We start from the raw sequence: 16,960 nt of genomic DNA on the forward strand, positions 1-16,960 counted from the left end.
TAGACAATGATGATTGTACTCCCACCAAAAATATTAATGGTGAGTAATAAAATATCTTCCCAACCCAAGTCAAGGACAAAAAAATCAGTTTCAACAATTTTTTTCTGAATTTTATTACAATGTTGAAAATCAAGATTGATTTTTTTTCCTGACTTTCTTTTTAGTATTTTCTTCACCACTAGTGGCTTCCTAAAAATGGAATATGCCTTGTCTAAAGTTAAGCTTTTTTCTCTGATTACTTCATTAACCATGTTCTTCAATCTTTTTGCTTAAGATTTCTTCTCTGAGTATCAGGTATGCTTTCTTTTTCACTTTTTTTTTTTTGATAATCTGAAGATATGGGTAGTTTTAATTCTTGAAAAAATTGAATCTTTTTGTGTAAACTTGAAAAAAATTGAATCTTTTTTTATAAACTTGGAACCCCTTTTCATTCTTGAAAAAAATTGGTTCTTTTTGTATAAACTTGAAAAAAATTGAATCTTTTTGTATTAACTTGAAACCCCTTTTCATTCTTGAAAAAAAAATGGATCTTTTTGTTTTTCTTTTTTTTTGTTGTTGGGGTGGGGGGTTCTTTATGTTTAGCTAACTTCTGGTGTTAGGATGCAAGTGGTAAGCTTCATTTCTTTTTGTATAGCTAAATTCTGGTGTTAGGATGCAAGTGGTAAGCTTCAATTCTTGGTAGTTTTTAGAAAGCATTTGAGACATTTTATTTTTTTTGGGTTTTGTGGATGGGAATTATTTGTTTGCCAGTAAATCTGAGAGGAATTCAGTGAATTCTTTTTTGTGATGATGAAAATTAGGGGTTTCAGTCTCTATATGGAAGATCTATAAGGCTAAGGCAGTGGGTAGTGGGGACCTAACCTTTTACCCTAGACCTTTTTTTTTAAAAAATAATGAAAAGAAAAGATTGCAACTTTGGTGAAAGTGATTTTTTTTATATGATGAAGGGTATGAGTTGAGGTTAAATAAAGCTATGGAGATTCTTGAGACTGAGAGTTAGTTTATTTTCTTTTCACCCTTCCCTAGGAGCTCTGGCCTTTTGGTTCCTTGGTCAGTCGAATCCGCAACCTTAAGATTGGAGGTGGAGGGTGCTTACCATCTGAGCAACCCCTCTTGTCGAGAGGTAGTTGTTTGGTTAAAGTGCTTTTATTTGATATGATGAAGGTTGTGAGATGAGCTTAAATGAAGCTATCTGGATTCAATTTGCCGACCTTAACTTGTTTGGGACTGAAAGGTAGTTTTTTTTAATTTTCACTCCATTCCTAGGAGCTCCCTCCTTTTGCTCCCTTGGTGACTCAATGCTCCAACCTTGGGGTTGGAGTTGAAGGGTGTTTCCCATTTGAGCAACCCCCTCTTGTCGAGAGGTAGTTATTATATTGTTTACAGTGCTTTTAGGACTATGAACAAAAGCATTTGTCCAACACTTACAGTAAATCAAGTTCAAGCTGTTCTTTATAAATTGGTGTTCTTTTGATTTCTCATTAGTGACAATTGCTATGGTATTTGTTTAACTTCTCCACAGGATAGTTGGATCTTTGAAATGTGTTATGGATGTGAATGTTAAAGCTTGGAGCTGGTGAACTTTTTGTTAACGAGGCGGGGTGTATGCTGGAATTGTTCCTGTTGTCTTCTGGATATCTATGATGTGCTAAACGGGTAGATAATATTTCACGATGAGGCCTTCTCAAAACCCTGAGGATATCAACGAGTTTAACAGATTCTATAACCAACCCATAGAGTATCAAGAATCCTATTTCCTGCCTTCCATTAACAATCCGAACAACAACCAATCGTTCTATGCTGATGTCTCTACCTTAAAACCCGACCAACACTGTTATGTTGAATCATCCGCGGGAAATTCTAGTGAACTTGTTTCCGATTCACCTCCTATTGTTAATTTCAACCCCATGATGCAGCAAGGTTCTGATTCATGGCGTTCAGACATGCATCATTCTCCTGATGATACATTTCAATCATCGGGTAACAGTTCGTGCTACACTAGTGATGTTACTGACCTGAAGCACAAGTTAAGGGAACTTGAAACTGCAATGCTGGGGCCAGATTCAGAAAGCATGGAATCATACAATACTATCCCTGTGGCTGCAGCCAATCAAGTTTCATCGGAGTCGGATAAATTGGTTGGAATGATGGAGATGATGCCTAGCGGAGACTTGAAAGAAGTTCTAATTGCTTGTGCTAAAGCAATAGCGGAGAATAATTTGATAACAGCTGAATGGTTAATGTCAGAACTACGCACAGTGGTATCTGTTTGTGGATCTCCGCTACAACGTTTAGGAGCTTATATGCTGGAAGGTTTAGTTGCTAGATTGGCCTCCTCAGGAAGCTCCATCTACAAGGCCTTAAGGTGCAAAGAGCCTACTAGTGTTGAGCTATTCTCGTACATGCATTTGCTTTATGAAATCTGTCCGTACTTCAAGTTTGGATATTTGTCAGCAAATGGTGCAATTGTTGATGCCATGAAAGATGAGAACTCGATTCATATAATTGATTTCCTGATTGCTCAGGGTAGCCAGTGGATCACCTTAATCCATGCTCTCGCAGCCCGGCCTGGTGGACCTCCAAGAATCCGCATCACAGGGATTGATGACTCCACGTCAGCTTACGCCAGAGGAGGAGGGATTGAAATCGTAGGTCGAAGATTGTCAAGCATTGCTGCATCTTGCAATGTACCTTTCGAATTTCATCCCGTGTCTGCTTCTTGTCCAGATATTGAGATTGAGCATCTTAAGGTTCGTCCCGGGGAACCATTGGCTGTTAACTTTGCGCTCGTCTTGCACCATATGCCTGATGAGAGCGTTGGAACTCAAAATCACAGAGACAGACTTCTGAGGATGGTTAAAAGCTTATCTCCCAAGATTGTTACCTTAGTGGAGCAAGAGTCCAACACTAATACAGCCCAATTCTTCCCCAGGTTTTTGGAGACACTGAATTACTACCTATCTGTGTTCGAATCAATAGACGTGGCTCTACCTAGAGACCATAAGGAACGAATCAACGTTGAGCAACACTGCTTGGCCCGTGAAATTGTCAACATATTAGCATGTGAAGGGACAGAGAGAGTGGAGCGTCATGAGCTTCTTGAAAGGTGGAGGTCACGATTTGCTATGGCCGGGTTCAAACCATATCCGTTAAGCTCCTCAGTAAATGCTACTATCAAGACCCTGCTGGAGAATTACTACCAAAGCTATACGCTTAATGAGAGAAATGGAGCTCTTTATCTTGGCTGGATGAATCGAGATTTAGTTGCTTCTTGTGCATGGAAATAGTCTCTTGTCGGAAACAGCCTCTCTACCCGCAAAGGTAGAGGTAAGGTCTGTGTACATCTACCATAATTAACTTGTAGCTTGATAATGGTAAGAGATAGTTGCACCTTTTTTTTTTCTTTTCTGTTTGTATTAAGTTATAAGACAAGTAATTTAATCTTGTTAGGATCTGTTCTACCAGAAACTAATTTAAGTCTTTTTTTATCTTTCACATTGTGCATTTTATTGTTAGCTCAATTTACTCCATGAGTAGTCTTATTCCAGTTTCGATCTCTGCAATCTGCCAACTCATGTTTATAGTTCATTTGGTTTGTCACTTTGCACGACATGAAACAACACATTCAGGATGTATATCAATTGAAAATTACAGAAAATACATTAGCCAAGTGCACTCATCATAATTACAGAAAATATGGTACATCGAAAAGTTCATCATAATTCCTAGAAAATGTCATTGATCTGTATTCATTGTAGGTCGACATTTGCTCCGTCATCCATTTCCTAATATACTCTAGGTATATGTACACGAAGAACACTAGGTGAAGATGTATTATACAGCATGACGCGACGAGTCCTGAAGTATTTATACTTCAACTAGAGATATCTTTGTAATCCACCAAGATGCAGGAAAAAATATAGATGGTGGCTTCTTATTGTTACGCTCTTATACTTGATGGTAGAGACTATTCAAGGGCCAAGAAGTATCTTCCCATAGTTTTGGAGAGACTGAGTAGAAGGTTGTAAAGGCAAAGTTTCGAAACTAGGTCCCTGAACACGATTATCTATAGCTCCAAATCGGCTCATGCCACTATGTACAATACCATAGCGCGCTGCAACTGCAGCTGGCTGTACTAGCATCATACCAGAACGTGAAATTTGAACTTGGTGATGGAGGGTGTGAAGTTGCCCGTTGTTCCCATTATCCAGACGATATCCAGTACCAACGCCTAGATCCAGACTAAGTGAGTTGGTCTCTCCTGCCCTGATCCTTGAACTGCCAGTTACAGGTGAGGATCCCGTCATTTCATGGTTATTATTTTTTGCAGCAGGTACATCGTGGTTATGTTTTCCTTCATATGTGGTGATAACAGCTTTGGGATCATGAGAAGCCCTCTCCACGTGTTTCCTGACAGGGCATCCAGCATTGGTGCACTTGTAATAGCTCCTGCATGACATGAAAATCAGGAGAAATGATTGACCACTCGGAAAAGAAAATGCTCGAAATCCCTAGCTTCTGGACATGATATGATACAAAAGCTTGCCAGAGATCTATAAGAATCATGATGAGTGCGAATGTTTGATGAACTTAGTGATAAATGGTCTCTAATTCATCTTAAATTCCCAACTATAGAATGTTGGCTTACAACAAAGAAGATCTTGGGGATCGATGGATTAAGGATCTGCTATCCTAGAGACCTCATTGTCTCTTAGAGGCTCTTACCTCTCGTCAAGAGAAGGCATGATATCAAAAGTGTCACACTTTCTTAGGCTACAACTCCGATCATATTTATATGACTACTTTATAGACTAGCCAACACAACCAACAACCAGTAATGACCTTTGTCAGATACTTGTTACATTGCAAGATATATCAGGTCTGTGTACACGACAATAATGTAACATGAGGTCACATGTTCAGATAACTACAAACCATAGACATTACATACCTAGGATTAGGATTGCCTCGGACCACCTTCTGTCCATATTTGCGCCACTTGTACCCATCATCCAATATATCAACTTCACTGACTGTTTGAACAACAACACGTGGTTCACGGATAGGCTTAATCACTGGTGTTATATCCATCCCACCATCCATTTTCCTGCTTAAAATATTAACCAATTATCAGATTTATTGCAGGAATAAATTGAAGGTGCTCCAATAGTTTTACCTTCTTTTCGCAAATTGATCATCCTCATCCATATCATCATTAGTGCCATGCATCTGTGACCCTGCTCCTTCAAGACCACCAGTGTCCGCTTGCTGAGGTGATACAGGAGTACTACTAGGCTCAGTTTTACTAGTTTGAACATTGTTGTTGAACTTGTCTTCTACATAGACTGAGAATCAATAAAGGTTGACTCAGAATAACATTACGAAAACTTCTTCAGAATAACCACTTTATGTTCAATTGAGAGGGAAATGAAGACCAAAAGAGCTACTTGTTTACCTTCTTGACCCCTGAAACACGCTTCTTTCTCACATTTATCTTCTTGGATAGACATGAGAGCACCAGGAGAAAATCGGCGGCTCAGTTGGGGTTTAGGATGATCATGAGAACCTTTATAAACAATCTCTGTTATTTGTCCTTCAGGTGACCGCTCAAATATCTTTTTCACTTCGCAGTTTGGATATGTACATTTGTAATAGCTTCTCGGAAATTCACTTCCTTTAACAAGTTTCTGGCCATACTTTCGCCAGTTATACCCATCATCTGATGATCTATCAGATGTTACTGATGATACTTCTTTATGATCGGCATGCGATCCTTGCATGCTTGCACTAGATTGACCTCTCGGATTCATGGCATCAACGTTAATAGGTTCATATAGACTCTCTTCTTTTGATGAAGCATCAACATTAATAGGTGCAGATAAACTCAGTTCTTTTGATGTTTCCATCTCGTGTTTAGCTAGAGATGAAGGTACTAACAATTGAGGATGACTTTGATCTTGAACTTCTTTCAGTGGCTCATTTTGTTGTTGGTTGAGACCTGTAGAAATCTAGATTACAGAAGCATATTAGGAATGTAGGAACTGACTACTAGTAAACTAATATATTCTTTTCTGTAATCAAATTATTCAACAAGATAGTAGAATTTAGATCTAAATATTTATTTTTGAAGATCTACCTACAAGAAGAGAAAACTCATCAGAAGAGGGCCCAAAAAAAAAATGTGTGCAAGGCAAAATTTATACTCTTGTGGAACCTTTAAGATATACAGGGAGATCGATGCTTCTGAACTCAGTAAAAAAAGGAAGCTCCATCCATGCACCATGCAACATAAAACAAGAAGGACGAGGAAGATATTGGGAAAATAGCCACTAGATGTGTGATACATGTTGATTTTCTAAAAGTTCAAAAGAATTACTACCATTTAAAAATAAAAAAAGAAATTTGAAAGAATTACTTTGACAAACTAATTTGCAGGGTTACTTATAACGTGCATTCTGTCATGATTTTACAGTCACAGAAGAATAGATTTAAGTTAGTTATTGTACATTCCCTGCAAAGTTAATTGGATGGATGCACCATCAATCAAATTTATGATTTTTAATTGTAATAACTTCTGGAATTTGTTAATCGAATATTTTTTTAATAGTAATGTGACAAATCATACAAGAGGTAAGAAGGATCAGCGACAAGGCATAGTAGATGAAAGGTCACATCCACTGGTTTAACAATTCATTTCTTGACATTATGCATGACCACACTCAAGCTACTGCTCACGGTGCTATCAATTTACCGACATAACCAAATTAATGATACTCTACTTGTGTGAAAAGGACTGTAGTGCTGCCACTTAAGAAACACGAGTCTCTTCGATATGAAGAAGAAAAAAACAGATGAGCAAATCAAAGCTACTTTACTTTCAGATAGCATGTTACAACACCATTTACAACCTGCACATTTGACATTAACCTCAAATAGATGCCATATCAAGAGAATGGCACAAGAACAGGAACCTGAACCTCAGAGTTAAACTTTCATTTTTTCTAAGTTAAACATTAGTCAGTTGTTAAAGAGGGCTACTGCTAATAAAAAAGCTCTTGTTTCATTTGTTTTTTGTTTCTAATCCAACATCAATAATATTTTCTAATAGAGCATTACCACATGTTCAGTTGCTAATGATCCTGATGTAGAACTAGATCCACCGGCATATTGGTACTCAAAGCAGCTTGCTTTTCTTTCAATATATGTATTGCCACTAGCATAACCTCTTGTCAATAAGAATGCAGCAGCCCCACCAGAGCCTTGCACTGTTTGAAATTTGGAGAAGGAACCTGTAGTCGGAGATGGCTCAGCCTGCAGGTTATAAGTGAAATAGACTTAAGTGTTTTGATAGGTAAATGAAATAAACTTTTAAGTTATTGATCACAATTTTCTTTTCCAAAGGGAAACACATTCATCCATAGACAGACATGGTACATATATTTACTACTCTTTCTCAGTTTTCTGCTTCGTTGAGGAGGGAGAAAATTTTTTTTCTTTTTTACGTCACCTTCAGGTTCATTTCTTTTCATTTGGGTGGAGGAAGATAGATGCTACTTATAGTAGTGCAAAAGATCATTTATCTGCAACAGAACATTAGCATTTACGTCCGAATAAGACAAACATTTAGGCAAGCTTTAAAAAGCATATAAGTAGGTCAGAAGAACAATGTAGGGAATTTACTGATGCCATTATCAGGACAGAACATTAGAAAATAAACATATTTTTCCACAAGGAACAACATAGTGGAAAAGCTGAGCACCTTGCGAAAAGGAAGATTCATTATGTGAAAAAACAACACTGATGCCTAACTGAGCTTTTTCCACGCAGAAGAATGAAGAATATGTATTCTGGTAAAGGCAAGAAGCATAATTCTATTAAAAAACGACATATGCACCAATACAGTTCATCGTTCATGAAAGCATCAGAACCAACGGTGACAATTTGCACAGATAAACATACATATATTTATAGATAAATATTATATTCTTAAATGAGCACTTAGCTATATGCAGAAGAATCAAACCAACAAGTTGGAAATTGCAAATGCCAATGAAAAGAACCAAATATCTAATCAATAATTCAAACCGTACTTTAAGAAAGCAACAATCACATAAAAAAAATCCTCAAATCCTCCACTGATTAGTATATTATGACGCAATCAAACTGAACAAAAGAAGGAAAAAAGTTTTACTAATAGTTTGCATTTCACTCAATTGACGACAGCACAACTATACACCTTATTCTTAACAACACTTAAACTAATTAGATTATCTTAATAATTGTTAAGATTCCCTAATTATTTTTCCTTATAGCTTATCCTTCGTTTTCTTATCAATCAAAACATAACAACAGCTCATTAGTACTCGTAATCACCTCAACATCCTGGATCTACTGAAATTCTCCAATTAAAAAAAGCATCGTAGTCAAAATAACTTCATTTCTTCAGCTAATGTGTTACATTACAACAAAACAAGCTTAAATTTCGTCCGATAATAATGGTTAAAAAAAACAGAGAAATGTGAGAAATAGAGATTGAGAACTGACTTTGATGTTAGAAAGAAGAACAGGAGATTCGAGGAAGGAGGAAGGACTGAGACCGGGAGGTATGGTGATACAGGCGGACCTAGAGATCGGAAGCATAGCAGGAGTCATGAGCTTGTACTTAGCACCGCCGTTCGATCCGGCGGCGTTGTGACGGAAACCGCCGGTGGAGATTTGTCCATCTCTGAGTTGTTGCTCGGAAGTAGAGTGCAGCTGCTGCTGCTGAGAGTGAGAGTCTTCCATTGACGATTCAGAAGGGGTTTGTTTGTTTTTTTTTGGGTGTGTTGGAGAAGACAACAGTCAAAAGGAGTGTGACCCAACAGGGTGACCGGGGGCAGTGGGCAGGGGTAGTTTCGACATTTTACATAAAACGGTAATTTGGCACCTTTATAAGAAAGGGAATTAATTTTTTTTCTTTCAATTTACAATTTTCTTGTGGGCAAAAATTTAATGGTTGGGGTTTACATCAAACTAATAAATAATGATAAAAATAAAAGTATAAATACAACATGAATACTAAATAATAGTGCTAAAAAAAGGATTGGAAGAGGAGATTAGTTACATTCCTCTTCCATTTATAAGAGTACGACAACACTCAACTACCTAATGCTCTTATACTATAATCTTCAACTTTCATATTAATTTTATCGAGGGTCGTTATGCCTTTGAAAAGTTCAAGATGTATTGTGTCTTGTTTAATCACACTTTCTAGCTTTTCTTGGCCTATGTACATCTACCTCTCCTAAAAAGTGTTTTAGTTTATTTCTCACTCTTCTTTGTTGGTGCATCCGCGCGCCTCTTTTTCATATACTTGAACTATTTCAACTTGTTCGTCACTTCTACCTTGTCTTGTATAAGTTCGTTCATAATATCATATTGTCTAGCATGTCTACACATCCATCTGAACACTCTCATCTTCGCTATCTTCATATTTTGATATTGTGTGATCTGGATTGAATAACACTCTGCCCCGTACAACATTTCAGACTTAACCACCGCGCTGTAAAACTCTTTTAAGCCTTGATGATACATTTTAACAACATAGTATTCGATATGTGAGTCTACATTTCTCTCATTTTATTTCAATACGACGTACGACTTCATCGTCAATCTACCAATTTTCTTAAATTTCATATATCCAAACTACTTGAAAATACATTTTTTTAGATACAACTTATATATCGATCTTCTAATTAAGTTGATTAGATATTTTGGGTGAAAATAGATATTTATATAACATATTGTGTGTGTACTTTTGATATTACTAAGTGAAAGACGATTGGACGCAAGTTGACTATGGGACATGGGATGTCATATGTGGGTGTTATTCATGAGTTGTCTCTATCCAAGTACTATATGTAAATAATTTCCCTCTCAATAATTGCCATTTTCAATTATATTCCTTTACGTTTGGTTTCATCTATGTTATTGGAATTCGGTTAAGATACACCTATATAATAATAGAAAAATAATGCAAGTTGAGTACATTTGGGGTGGGTTGGCGGTCCTCTTTTAAGAAAAAGAAATCTTGGTTGACATGCTATTATCAGTTGTCGTATAGTTTCTTATTTTTCAATGTATATTATCATACGTTTGATATTTTGTTTTCATATTTTTTTGATAATTTTGATTCAAATATCGTCTCTTTTGAGTTGGGAATTTATCGGGAATAGTTTTTCTATTCCGTAAAGATAGAGATAAGATTTGTGTATATCTTATCTTCCCAGTTTTTATTTATCGTCTTCTGTATCCATGAATCAAACGATTTTCTCAGATTTAAAGTTTAAACTAAGACGCTAAGTAAAGTATGTCAAATTTATAAAAAGAAAACACTTTAAAAAGTTTTATGTACTCTTAATGACTGATTTTACTAGTTATAATTCATCAAAAAGAAGAAGAAGCAACAAAGGAATCCATATGAATTATAGTAAAGTGGTGAGACTGCTCCATCCTTAACTAAAAGTCTTGGCGAGTCTTGGATATGTAGAAATTTTTTGTTGGAAGCATCAACCCAAATGGACCTAGCAGTCCGCGACTCAAATTTAATCGGGACTTTAATACAGACACTAAACACCAGGTGAAAAAAAACCTCAAAAAGCAAAGGAAGAGCAATAACCACGGCTAACGTCCGATAATAGGCTAAATGTGAAATACTTTGTCAATATAAATATAACTTAAATAGTACATATAATTGGCCATCCAATGCAAATCCTAGGTTTGGAAAAAGCCCATCTAATTTTGAGGGCCATGACATAAGCGAATCCATTACTTAACTTGCTTGGGCCAAACAACTGGACTTTTCAGTATAGACCATGGGCCTGGATGGCAGGCAGTACGCAAGTTTTTTCCCGTACCGTCCCTATTTCGGGATAGTCTTTAATTTTTACGTAAGAAAATTTAGTGAAAATTTATTATTCAAAGTATCCTTATCCATGACTTAATTTTGGTAGATAAATTTTTTTTAAAAAATAAATCCGTGAAGCATAAATTTAGTGTTATCTAATTTGGAAGACAATTTTTTATTCTTAATATTAAAAAAGATAAAAATCATTAGGGACAAGTTCATACTATTGAACTTATGTCTCGAAACATAAGTCCATATAAATTTCACAAGAGACAAGTTAGGTCTTATAAGACATAAAATTAGCGTATAAACCTAACATATAATGATTTAGAGTTGAACTTATTATAAGATCTAACTTGTAAGTCGTACCTAGCGATTTTTTTTTGTCTTAAGACTACATTCTATTTTATTTTTAATGTTTTGGTACCCATATTTTATTTAGTAAAAAAATAAAATAATAAAGACCATGAATTTCAAAGCTAAAAATTAAAATTACCCAAAATAAGCTAAGAGCACCCACATTATCCTTGCGTCACACGCCAAACCATTCCATGTCGGTGGATTGAAAAGTCATAAATTACTATTGACATTAATACCATGACTTTCTCAATTATGGAAGAGGCTCCTATGATGATCTCTCAAGTTTCTTTTAGTGCTATTTTATATAGTTGATATGTATTTATTTAATTTTAAATGGATCAAATTATTATTTTTTATCAAATATCATTAACTATAATTATTAGTAATTCTCCTCCTTTCATTCCTTTCTCAATCAGCAAAGAAACACTTGTTCCTCCTCCAAAACTCTCCGAAAAAGAGAGCAACCAAACAATTGAAAATTAAAATTACATCAATATTTTAATGTTTTTACATTTACATATTAACAACTAGGGAGGGTCTCAAAAGAGAAAGACTGAAATGGAGTAATTAGCCCCAATTAAAAATTGCAGTTATAAATACCACAAGAAAATAAACCCAAAAAATAAATGGAGAATTTCATCAGAAAAAAAAAGTATATAAAAAAATATTTTCCTACCCATTTTTCGTGCCCTTTCCAGATCCTTTAGTTGGCTTTTGCAGAAACTCCAAATTGAAAAAATTGATGTTACGAAGAAGACGACAAAGTTTTGTGGATCACCATTGTGACCGAACCAAACTTCAAAGAAGTAGTCTCATGGGTTTGATTTTTTAAATTTTATAACCCAAGTTCATCATTTGAATTTTGTCTTCTTTTATCACAGTGTGAAAATAATGGAAAGAAAAAGCAATTTGTTGCTAAAAAGCAAATTCTTTGCTAATTGAGAAAATGTTTGTTGCAGAATTAAGTGAGAAAGAAAGAGATGAGAGGGGAGAGAGAAAGAGAAATAGTAATAACTATGGTTAATGATATTTGACCATGGTTTAAAGGCTGCTTTATTTAAATAAATATGAACTATTAAATTTTAAAATTGTCAAATGTCATTAAATTAAATATGCACTGGACCAACTGGAAAGATTAGTGTACTGGAGAGGAGCCTCTTCCCTCAATTATATGTGTCTATTATCTTATTTTTAGAATTCAATAATTTAACAGATAAGTATTGAAATTTTTAAACTCGACGCGAATTATTAGTTTCATTCACAACTTTTAAAACATCACTTTACTTGACCAACTAAACTTAAATACACCTTGATTCTATAACATCTTGACTTTTTATTAAGAGTTTCATGTTCCTACAAAAGTTTGAAACCACTTGTTCGGTCATGTAGCAGTTCGAGATGTTTCTAAGTTAAATCAATCAAGTAGAGGTGTGTTTTACGACGATCAATAGTTCGAAATGAAACTAATAATTTAGATATGTTAGAATTTTGTTATCACTAAACTTCAAATCATGATCCGAACCTATCACAAAATTATCTTAAATCACTAAAAAGCCGTCCATTTTTTCTATTATTTGCATGGTCGGTTAAAATAAATACGAATTAAATATCATTTAGGTTTTTACTGGGCCGTATTTTTACCCAAAATATTTTCCCACGTGTAATCCGGATTCTAAAAATATTTTAATTTTCATCCAATCCGAGTAATTAATTGACCAGCAACTACTAAACCCAACTTTAAACCGTGGTTTAATAAACTTGGTCAACTAAAAGTCTAAACTTAACTATAGTTAAAACCTTCCTATAAGTACCAGCAGCCATAAGCCCTTGAATTTTTCTTTTTCCCATGCTTTATTTTTTTCCGTTTCGTTACTTTTTTTGAGAAAAAAAGCAAAAGAGTTCAGCTTTTTCGCTTCTCAGTTCATTGAAGTAGAAGACAAATTCACGTAACGTTCGCGCTACATGGTAAAAATTTCTTTATTCAATTTAAATTGTTTGTTTTTATCGATAAATCCAACAGTTTAAACAACTGATTTTTCATTTTTTTGTGTTTTTTTTTTCGTTTTTATGTTCGAATAGCTTGATTTTAGTTGTTTTTGCTATAAAAAGTGTAAAAAAAGGCTCATTTTTGAAGAAAAATTGACGAGTAAATGCAAATGTTCGAATACATGCTTTTAGTTTTGTTTTCAATTTGAATAGTTTGGAATTTAGTTGTTTTTGCTGTAAAAAGCGTTGAAAAAAGTTCAATTTTGGCGAATTTTGAAGAAAATTTGATGAATAAATCCAAATGTTCAAAAACATGCTTTTAGATTTGTTTTCAATTCGAATAGCTTGGAATTTAGTTGTTGTGCTATAAAAAGTGTTATTTTGGTGAAAATTTCAACTAATTTGGAGTTTTTTTTTTTTTTTTTTTAAATAATCTGGGTGAAGGTGCAGAGCGTGAGTGTGGATCCGGATCGGGAATCGGAGCCGTTCATTGAATTGGATCCGACGGGGAGATATGGGCGGTACGACGAGCTATTAGGTTATGGAGCAGTGAAGAAGGTGTACAGAGCGTTTGATCAGGAAGAAGGGATTGAAGTAGCTTGGAACCAAGTGAAATTGCGTAATTTCATGGATGATCAGCAGGTGATTGACCGGCTGTATTCGGAGGTTCGGCTATTGAAAACTCTAAAGCATAAGAACATAATTGCATTGTACTCTGTTTGGAGGGATGAAAATCGCAACACGTTGAATTTCATAACCGAGGTTTGTACCTCGGGGAATTTGAGAGAATATAGGAAGAAACACAAACACGTATCGATGAAGGCAGTGAAGAAGTGGTCTAAGCAGATTCTTAAGGGATTGAACTATTTGCATACTCATGAACCTTGTGTTATTCATAGGGATCTCAATTGCAGTAATGTCTTCATTAATGGCAATATTGGTCAGGTATATCATTGACCTCTTGCTTTATCTGTTATTATATCATGTTTTGTTGAGCAAAGGGTCTATTGGAAACAATATATGTAGTTGGTGTTGCTTTATCTGTTATTCTATCATGTTTAGTCGAGCAGCCTGCAGGATCACCAGATATGTAGTTGTTGTTGCTTTATATGTTATTCTATCATGTTTAGTCGAGCAGCCTGCAGGATCACTGGATATGTTGTTGTTGTTGCCTTATCTGTTATTCTAGCATGTTTAGTCGAGCAGCCTGTAGGATCACCGGATATGTTGTTGTTGTTGCCTTATCTGTTATTCTATCATGTTTAGTCGAGCAACCTGCAGGATCACCGGATATGTTGTTGTTGTTGCTTTATCTGTTATTAGTATTATCCTTATCTTTATTAACTCTTCAATGTCATAGCTTTTTTGTTCAACCCAAAAAAGGATAATGTTGATTATACCTTTGATGATAGTATTTAATATATGAACATTATAGTGTCGTTCTTATGGTAGTATTCATTTCACCAATTGTCAAGATTTGATTTTTATTTGATTCATGTTGGTCTTTATTGTTATCGATGTCTTAACTTGTTAATGTCTGTTTTATGAACTTCAGAATTTCAAAGGGAGTATGAATGATTGTGTTGTGTTTGTGAAATAGGTTAAGATTGGTGATTTGGGTTTTGCAACTATAGTAGGGAAGAGTCATTCAGCCCATTCGGTTCTTGGAACCCCAGAGTTCATGGCACCGGAGTTGTATGATGAGGATTATACTGAGCTGATTGATATCTACTCGTTTGGGATGTGTGTTTTGGAGATGGTGACGTTGGAACTACCTTATAGTGAGTGTGATAACGTGGTGAAGATATACAAGAAGGTAATATCCGGAGTGAGGCCTAAGGCCATGGACAAGGTTAAAGATCCTGAGGTCAAGAAGTTCATTGAGAAGTGTCTTGCTCAGCCTAGGGTTAGACCCTCTGCTTCTGAACTCCTTCAAGACCCTTTCTTTAATGATATTAATGATGATGACGAAAACGACGATGAAGAGTATACTAGTAACAACTTTTGGCATGCTTAGATCAGCCATAGCTATTATTTGCTAGTACTAGTATATTAGTTAGTTGTATTAGGTTTTGTTGTGGAGTTTTTGGTGTTGATTTGTTGCTTGTAGTGTTTTTGCCTTTTCTTCCAAAAAGAATAAAAGAAAATGGTTTTGCTTTTTATTATGAAACTATTGCAAAAGAAAAAACAATAGAAAAGAGTGGATTTTGGTCAAGGAGTTTGTACATACATTTGTTACTAAATACTATTTGAAGATTGAATTCATTTCATTGTATCTCTGATTGGACAACACATCACTCTCACCAGATATTTATGCCAAATTATGGTTACATATGATTATACATGTATTAATATGACGTAAACATGATAACCTTTCATACCCTTGAAGTGATAGGAGAACTAAATCTTCATATTGGGACAAGTCAAAATTTTGGAATTGGTAAAAGCAAAAATGTGGATTGATTCAAATTTTAACAAAAGAAAACAAAAATAACCTTTGGTATAATGTAATGGCTTTTTATTTATTTAGGAAAAAAACATGAGGTGGAACTTGTAAGCAAAGTAAAGAAGCAGTTGACATATATGCTCAAGTTGTCGCCACGCTGTCCCATTTTTCTATTTGTTGGACTAAACAAATCCCATCAATTTTAAAATATTATTATAAAATTAATAAAGAAAAAGACCAATAATATTTGTTGGCGTATGTTGCATTTGCCATTTCCCACTTTAAACAAATCGAATCACAAAAGGATAAGTCAATACACACCACCACCGAAGTTTGTCGTGCGGTGTTACGAAGTAATAAATATTTCTTCATTTTTAATAAAAAAAAAATATTATGATTAGAGTTTTAAAATAAAAATATTCAAAAATAACATGTCTATCTCCGCGAAGTAGAAACAAAGTAAACATTCACTTTATCTCTTCTGATTTTGTATATGAAATTAATTTGGATGTAATTTTTCATGTTTAATAAAAAAATTAGAATTTGAACCTCCAAAATAAAGTTGTTTTTAGTAAGAAATATATTTCGTTCAAAATAAATTTTGAACTAAATTTAAATTAGTCGAACTCGAAAGTAAATATCGAACACAAAATAAATAAAAAATATTAGCACTACAAGGAAAAAGAAAAAGTTTGAAACGGAAAAGTAGGAAAAGGTCCAAAAAGAAAAAAAAACAGCTGTTTTTTATACGGCGTAGGGCCATATGCAACATAATAATTTCTTCACAAGCGTCGACCGCCGGTTTGGTTTGTAGGGTCCAATAACGGTCTTTTTTTATTTCGTTCGATATTCGTATTATAGGGAAGTATATTAAGTATTTTTTCATATTTAAAATTTAAACTCGAGATTTTTAATAAAGGAAGAAATAACCTCATATACTGCACTATATTATTTAATGATGATATTTTCTATTCACGGTTGTATAAAATAAAAATAATACCAAAATTAAGAAAAATGTAGTTATAATTAGTATTTATATCAAATCATATCAATTTCTGATAAATTTTTAAAGAAAAAATCGTTTCATTTAAATAACTTGGATATTAAAAGATTATGGTCAAAGATTAATTTTTTTTCTCTTATTTGAAATTTTCTGGTGATGAGAACTCGTTTAATTAGTTTAATACTAATTAAAGATTAATGTAATCATCACCTAAGCCATAATGCCTCACAAAAGCAGACAAGTGGCTGCTTCTCTGAAGAAAAAAATATGTTGGGCACGT

The 16,960-nt window shown here is 34.6% G+C and overlaps 3 protein-coding genes across 4 annotated transcripts; 2 read left to right on the top strand and 1 right to left on the bottom strand.

Moving 5' to 3' along the window:
• The first annotated feature begins 82 nt into the window (after window positions 1–82).
• LOC125839354 (scarecrow-like protein 21) lies at window positions 83–3,488 on the top strand. The gene is made up of 2 exons (XM_049518348.1): window positions 83–294; window positions 1,523–3,488. Exon 2 carries the CDS (start codon window positions 1,674–1,676, stop codon window positions 3,285–3,287), a length of 1,614 nt encoding a protein of 537 aa, XP_049374305.1. The 5' UTR covers window positions 83–294; window positions 1,523–1,673; the 3' UTR covers window positions 3,288–3,488.
• A 372-nt stretch (window positions 3,489–3,860) lies between these two features.
• Window positions 3,861–8,812, bottom strand: LOC125839518 (probable WRKY transcription factor 20). Of its 2 annotated transcripts, none has more exons than XM_049518505.1 (6): window positions 8,545–8,812; window positions 7,117–7,311; window positions 5,456–6,008; window positions 5,177–5,345; window positions 4,952–5,107; window positions 3,861–4,449 (listed from the first exon to the last, which is right to left on the bottom strand). In XM_049518505.1, exons 1-6 carry the CDS (start codon window positions 8,782–8,784, stop codon window positions 3,972–3,974), a joined length of 1,791 nt encoding a protein of 596 aa, XP_049374462.1. In that variant the 5' UTR covers window positions 8,785–8,812; the 3' UTR covers window positions 3,861–3,971. The 2 variants fall into 2 exon arrangements, with proteins under 2 accessions (XP_049374462.1, XP_049374470.1); XM_049518513.1 differs by lacking the exon at window positions 8,545–8,812 and adding an exon at window positions 7,428–7,451.
• A 4,319-nt stretch (window positions 8,813–13,131) lies between these two features.
• LOC125808394 (probable serine/threonine-protein kinase WNK11) lies at window positions 13,132–15,463 on the top strand. The gene is made up of 3 exons (XM_049488101.1): window positions 13,132–13,210; window positions 13,676–14,176; window positions 14,832–15,463. The coding sequence occupies exons 1-3, from the start codon at window positions 13,208–13,210 to the stop codon at window positions 15,246–15,248; spliced, it is 921 nt and encodes a 306-aa protein (XP_049344058.1). The 5' UTR covers window positions 13,132–13,207; the 3' UTR covers window positions 15,249–15,463.
• Window positions 15,464–16,960: the final 1,497 nt, after the last annotated feature.

This window comes from Solanum verrucosum, unplaced genomic scaffold, assembly GCF_900185275.1.
Source record: "Solanum verrucosum unplaced genomic scaffold, falcon-dt-bn FXZP01000277.1, whole genome shotgun sequence".
In the NCBI taxonomy this organism is placed as follows: Eukaryota; Viridiplantae; Streptophyta; class Magnoliopsida; order Solanales; family Solanaceae; genus Solanum; species Solanum verrucosum.

Coding starts and splice junctions, on each gene's coding strand:
- LOC125839518 (XM_049518505.1), bottom strand. CDS start 8,784: ATGGAAGACTCTCACTCTCAGCAGCAGCAGCTGCACTCTACTTCCGAG. Junction 7,312..8,544: donor TTCTTCTTTCTAACATCAAA/GTCAGTTCTCAA, acceptor TATAACCTGCAG/GCTGAGCCATCTCCGACTAC. Junction 5,108..5,176: donor GATCAATTTGCGAAAAGAAG/GTAAAACTATTG, acceptor TATTTTAAGCAG/GAAAATGGATGGTGGGATGG.
- LOC125808394 (XM_049488101.1), top strand. Junction 14,177..14,831: donor TTAATGGCAATATTGGTCAG/GTATATCATTGA, acceptor TTTGTGAAATAG/GTTAAGATTGGTGATTTGGG.
- LOC125839354 (XM_049518348.1), top strand. CDS start 1,674: ATGAGGCCTTCTCAAAACCCTGAGGATATCAACGAGTTTAACAGATTC.